At 32.6% G+C, this 6,709-nt stretch overlaps 1 protein-coding gene and 1 pseudogene across 1 annotated transcript; one reads left to right on the top strand and one right to left on the bottom strand.

Moving 5' to 3' along the window:
- The first annotated feature begins 1,741 nt into the window (after positions 1–1,741).
- On the top strand, positions 1,742–2,625 carry LOC120150719. Its single transcript, XM_039163342.1, has one exon. The coding sequence runs from the start codon at positions 1,742–1,744 to the stop codon at positions 2,579–2,581; it is 840 nt and encodes a 279-aa protein (XP_039019273.1). The 3' UTR covers positions 2,582–2,625.
- A 27-nt stretch (positions 2,626–2,652) lies between these two features.
- LOC120150718 lies at positions 2,653–3,876 on the bottom strand (annotated as a pseudogene).
- Positions 3,877–6,709: the final 2,833 nt, after the last annotated feature.

Raw genomic sequence — 6,709 nt, forward strand, 5'->3', positions numbered from 1 at the left:
CTTGTGGTACATTTTTTCTCTGCTCTTGTGTCATGTTCCTTATGACTTTTGGTACTTTTTTCGCATACCTTTGCGGTCGTTTTGGTGCTCGCACAAAAATTCTTATGATATTTGTTTTGGATTTATTTGCAAGTAGTAACTTTTAGTTATCTTCTCTTTGACAAAAAGTTGTTTGCCGATACAATCAGAATTGTATGTGAAGCAACTTGTCAAATAGTTTGGTTCGCTCAGCACTCTTTTATCGCTTAGTAAAGTATTTCGTCTGACAAAGACAATGCATTTTTTTATGAAGGTTAGTGGCTTCTTTTGATGTTGGATGTCATTCTCAATGGAAGATTTTATTATTCTTTATATCATTGGATGTAATATTTTTATTTTTGTATGAATTTTTTTGTTTGTGACTATTGTCCTCATTTTTCTCTCTATGTGTGGTAACGATATAATTATAATTCATTCCATTGTTTTCATTAATGAAATCCAATTGTCATCATTTAAAAAATGTTAATTAAGAACAATAAACTTAGTTTGAGTACATTTATTTCTATACAAGTTTTATTTATATTCAAGTATTTATCTCTATAAATAAATATTTATTAGGAAATTTGGAAGCAGAAAAATAATTAAAGTGATATCAACGTAAAATAAGACATTGGCAAGAGATGATATTGCATATATTCACGGGCGAGCAGAACAATAATCTACTATAGATGTAGAGATCATGAATAGTACAAATACATGTTATCTCGTATATCTTAAATTCTGATATATATACCGGAATCCGGAGTATCCTAAATCACTAACTCAATATCCCTACAAATATCTATCTTTGTAATTTTTAGGGTTTATATAGCCTAAAAATCTATCATATATCACATAGGAATTATTGCCTAAAATAAGTATTTACTTATTAAATAAACTCAATTATCAAGTAATCTCCAACCATTAGAATTATAATAAAATATAATTTAATTACAAATTATAACTTGTCTCAAAATATAACAATACTAGTGATTAAAGGATTATAAGTGATTTGATTAACGCTAAAATAGCATATATTTGTAATTATCTTGTAATATCTCTCTCGATATAATGAAAATTTGTCATCTACCAATAATTTTCCATATTAAAAAAATTCACATAAATCTTGGTATCTTATTTTCTCCTAATTTTATTCCGTGATCGTTTATATTTATTATTATTGTCGTATTACATATAATTATGAAGGTAAGTGGACAAGGGTGTTAAAGACAATGGAATTGTCTGAGTACGCACACGAGCGGCATTGTAGTCTTGCATACATGCAACCTAACTTCTTGCCTGAACTATTTTCTAGTAATTTTTTTTTTGTTTCCAATAGAAATTATTAAAAATTGAGCACGTATGGAACTGGAATCTTGTCCCTTATACGCCATATCTCTGGCAGATACGTAGGATCATTTTGCATCAGAAGGAGACATTGGCCACATTGCCACTCTGCTCAATAATTAAGCATCCTTTCTATAAAAGAAATGTGTTAGCTCATCATATTACTTGTGATTATTGTGATGGGAGACATTGAGCAGACATCGGCAGCGAAACTCCTCGAAATCCAGATCAACATCACGTTAGGATTCATGGAGATTGCAGATGAGATTCCTTTTGTCTCCTCATTGCATTTATATAGGATCCTAGCTTGATGGGAATGCTGCATTCACCATTGAGCCTTTAGCCATTTGATCTTAAAACAAAAAGATAAAAGAAGATGGATTCTTCAGCTTTGAACCAGAAATCCAGCTTCCATGCTCGCTCAAACAGCTTGCCTTCTGCACCTCATCCACTTATTCCTCAAATAGATGAGCATTTATGCAGGTTGAAATCCAATGAAGCCGCCACTTCTTTGTCATCGATTACCAACAGATTAAATGGCCTTAGAGATCTGTATGAGTTGGTTAATAGTTGGCTTCAATTGCCTAGCACACAAAATTCCTTGGTCCAAAACTCCAATGACAACGAATTCTTGAATGGATCTCTCAGGCTCTTGGATGTTTGTGGTTTAGCCAAGGATGCTCTGTTGCAGGCCAAGGAAGATACCCAACAACTTCAATCGGTTTTTCGAAGAAGAAGAGGTGACGATTCCGGGTTCGCAAATGAAGTTAAAGCATACTTAGCATCAAGGAAGAAAGCCAACAAGTTGATAAACAAGTCTCTGAAAGATTTAAAGATCAGTAAATGTGGTGGTGTTGAAGCTATATTTAGCATGTTAAGAAATGTTGAAGGAGTTACTTTCTCAGTGTTACAATCGGTTTTTTGCTACATAACTGCATCGATCCCAGAACAAAAATCTACCAACTGGTCTTTGGTGTCGAAGTTGATGCACTCGAAGCGCATAACCTGCGAGGGACGAGCTTCGGGGAGCAACAAATTCGAGATAGTGAAAGCAATTTTGTGCAGTCTCGTTGGTTCCAAGACTAAAACCGAGAACGTACAGATTGAGTTGCAGAATCTGGAGTCAAGCATTCAAGACGTCGAAGACGGAGTCGAATGCCTGATTAGACTTTTGATTAAAACTAGAGTTTCTATTCTCAACATCCTCAGCCATTAACTGCTTGATATTATAGCAAATGGCATTACAAATGGGAAAAAGAATCCCACAATTTTGCATATACTGCATATGTTGAAAGAAACCAAATCAAGCAATTTGTATTCACACAAAGATTTAATGTCAATTGAACATCTTGTTATCATCTCAAATTGTTGTCATCACAATGAGAGCAACCTTCTTTTGCAATGTCGGTGATCTGAACTCTGGAATCGTAAACGATTCCGGTTTTCCAGTCAGCTGGAAGCACAGTTTTGGCCCAAATCCACTTCCCATCAAACCCAGAGGTTATCACAAATCTAAATTGCAATGCACCATTTGGAACTCTGCTTGTATCCCACACTGCCCCATACTTCCTCTTCATGAAACTCCAGTTTGAAGAACCAACCTGGAATGATAATGTAATTTGGTTTAAGTTCGCAAAAAAACACATAACACGCCACAATCTTTCGAGTTCGGGTTAACCTGAGATATATCAATGGCTACTATCTTCGATTCTAACAGCTAAGTTCTGGTTTCTATATCCACAAGGTATCCTGTTTCACAAAGATAATAGGAAATTCACTCACCATCAATAAAGTTCGATAGAGTTTGACATGAATTCGATCTGACTAGGCTAACCTTTTGTATTCAACATCAACAGTCCCGAGTTTCAAAATGTGTTGCCCCATGCCATGTTTAGCCATGGCCATGAAAGCTCTGCTGCTAAGAACAAAATCTGTTTCATTACCTTGATTGATATCAGTTAATGTCACCCTTGTCCCTTTACAGCTACATAGAGTTGAATTCTTGCACCTTATCTGCAACAAATATGTTCAAAAATGAAATTTCAACACTCAAAGAGAACAATACCGATGTAAAAAACAATCAGTTTTTTTTTTCAAAACAGTATATAGAAACCTGAAAGCAGGAACCGCAACCTGCTCCATCTTTGTAAAGAGAAGAACCACCGGCAGCAAGGTGGCCACGGCTTAAGCCAACTGCCAAGGAACCATATCCACAAGCACCAGCTGCAATATCAAAGCCACAAATGACCAAATATAAAAAGCTACCCACCAAATCTCTCACTGAAATACGATCTGGGTATTAATCTTATCAACAGAAAAAGCAAAAAAGGGCCAGGAAAATGCAGGTGTTTACATGAAAGTGCAGAGGCTTTGTTGAAATAAGCAGCCTTGGATTGGTGCAGACAGCGATCACAAGCAGTGGCAGACGAAAGGAAAATTAATAATAAGCAAAGCAAGAGAGCCATTTGTGTAAACACTATCTGTTTTGAGTTTATTTATTGGAATGAACAATGGCTTCTATGCATGGAGAGAGACAGAAAAGAAATGGATTTTGTCACCCACACTGTTGGTGCTTAACATAATACTAATACAATAGGTTTAGATTATTGATATGTGTTTGATACGAATATATAATAATTTGAAAATGATTTTAATATTAAATAATTAAAGTAAATTTAATTTTTTATCAGATTTGTGTGATTAAAAGTAGGTTAGACATATGGACCCAAAGTATATAATTCATTGAATTTTGATACATTACCTAATTAATCATGTATATGAGTGAGAAGATAGTATTGGCAAATATGATACTGATAAGCACAAATTCCAAGGCCTAAGCAAAGCATATTTCCCGAACATGAAGAGATAATGTGGGCTATATGTACAGATAAAGTCTTTACCTTTTTAACTAAATCATTAATCTTTCCACCTCAATCTTTGTTATTTAATGTTATCAATATATTAAATATTTTATACAAAATATATTCTCAATCATAAATATCAAAATTTAAATTTCTAATCTTATTTATGATATTTAGTGTCTCATCATACTAAACTGATTATTAGATAGATTACTCAATCATTAGTTTAATTATAAATTTATTATTTAATTAAAATATTATTACAATTTGCTTGTTCTTCCCCAAATAAATTATATTACGCTTCTGGTGTAATAACAATGTAGCAACTTGTTATTGCTTTATGATAGAATGTACTTATTCAATTATTATTTTGATCTAGTGGACTTACTTGGTTTTATCGATTTCACAGAAAATGACTAAGTTGATGAAATTTCTAAATATGAAGATTAAACTCATTAAGTTATTTTAAATTCAACCCAAATTGATAAAATGTATAAGTTTTAAGGATTAAGACTATTATTATATCATAGCATATTACAAAATTATTTCAATTTTAACGATGATATGTTATGTTTATAATGATATTTTAATTGAATGATGAAATTTAACTTTTAAAAAATATTCATTTTTAACCAAATTAATATTTAAGTGATTTGAGGTATATTTTATGTAACATCCCAAATTATGGATTAGTGACCAAATTGTAAAGTTTCAGAATTTGATGACTAAAGTAGAAGAATGAAATAGTTCAATGATTATTGGATATATATGATGAAGGTTATTTAGTAATTATTAAAGGAAATAAAGGGTAAAATGGTCATTTGATCATTTAAGGAAAAAAATGGAATTATATACACGTGGAAAGGGAGAGAATTCTCCAGAATTCTCTTCTCCTTTCTTCTTCTTCTTCTTCACGTGGAAGCCAAGAGCAAAGGCAAGTTTGATTTAGCTTTTGATTTCTTGAAAATTTTAAGTTGGATTTGAGTCTTTGAGGGTTATATAAGCTTAAGGAAAGCTTATATAAGTTTAAAACACCAAAGAGATAGAATTAGAAAGGAATTTCTATTAAGGGTTTATAAATGAACTTTTGTTATAGAAAGGTTTTTGAAGTTCTAAAGTTGGATTTGACTTGCCATCAGCTTAATTAAGAAGTATTAAGTGTTAGAATTGGATTTGAAACATGTGGAAAATAGGGTATGATTCTTGAAATTCCTAAGGAGGAGAGGATATTAAGGTTAAAGATGAGATAAATGAATATTAATGAGTTTAATTATGTATATGAAAGTTAGGAATATGAAAGGGTGGAAATATGAAGGATTTAATCCAAAAAGAAGGATTTTTCGGGTTCAAAAAGAGGTTCTGGGCAGAGTGCATCGATGCATATTCATAGTGCACCGATGCATCAATGTTAAAACCCAGAAATTGTTTGAAGGTGCATCGATGCATTGGTAGTGCATCGATGCACTCTTTTAAAATAAATACATCGAATGCAATTTGTGCATCGATGCATAAGTAGTGCATCGATGCATCCCATTAATAAGGAAACATCGAATGCAATTAGTGCATCGATGCATAAGGCATGCATCGATGCATCCCAGTAATAATACAACATCGAATACATTTTATGCACCGATGCATCAGTAGTGCATCGATGCATACCTTCATTAAAAGATGAAATTGACTTTTCTCTTGGTCTAAAGAGTGAACCATTAGAGTATATTAGTTATAATACTAATATAGATCTACGTATGATGATGTAGATGTAGAACTTGATTCCGTTCCGGATCAATTGAAGGATTATAATCGAATCAAAGCAAAGCTAAGGTGAGTGCATATTCTCTAGTAAATGAGGTTCAAGGGAAAATAAGACTTGTGATAAGTCTATTTCCAATAGTGAAAAACATGAATTCATAGAAGTATGTATTTGTTATGATTTATATGTGTGCATGGGTATATGTGTTATTGATATGAATATGGTAAGTAAAAGGGATTAATGGTGATGATAAGAATAATAATAAGGATAATGAAGTGATAGGTATATGTGAATATAGGTATTGATATGTTTTGTATGTATTGTAAGATGATATGTCTATGTGGTAACATGATAAGATGACAATGAGTTACATGTCATAGGAACACATGAGAAATGTTATGAGCCATATGAAAGAGAAAGTATATGTGATACATGAGGGTGAATCCTATGTGACATATGAATATGAATTCATATGAAAAGTGACATGAATTACATGAAAGAAACTACGTGATTACATGTATATGTGAATGAAACCATGAGCTTATATGAATATATGATATGGTTACATGAATATGTAAAAGGATATAAAAGATAATGCCCATGTTATGTGTCATGAGAGCTAGGGGTATAGTTGGCATGCCAAGATTCGAGGGTCTATGTGGTCATTCGGGATATATATGTATTCTTTGGAACATGTGTGAAGTCTGGTGAGACACATACTTGATCCCTA

The sequence above is a fragment of the Hibiscus syriacus genome, unplaced genomic scaffold (assembly GCF_006381635.1).
Source record: "Hibiscus syriacus cultivar Baekdansim isolate YM2019G1 unplaced genomic scaffold, ASM638163v2 tig00111024_pilon, whole genome shotgun sequence".
NCBI classification, from domain to species: Eukaryota; Viridiplantae; Streptophyta; class Magnoliopsida; order Malvales; family Malvaceae; genus Hibiscus; species Hibiscus syriacus.

Excerpts from the sequence above, each read along its gene's own strand:
- LOC120150719 (XM_039163342.1), top strand. The coding sequence starts at position 1,742 with ATGGATTCTTCAGCTTTGAACCAGAAATCCAGCTTCCATGCTCGCTCA.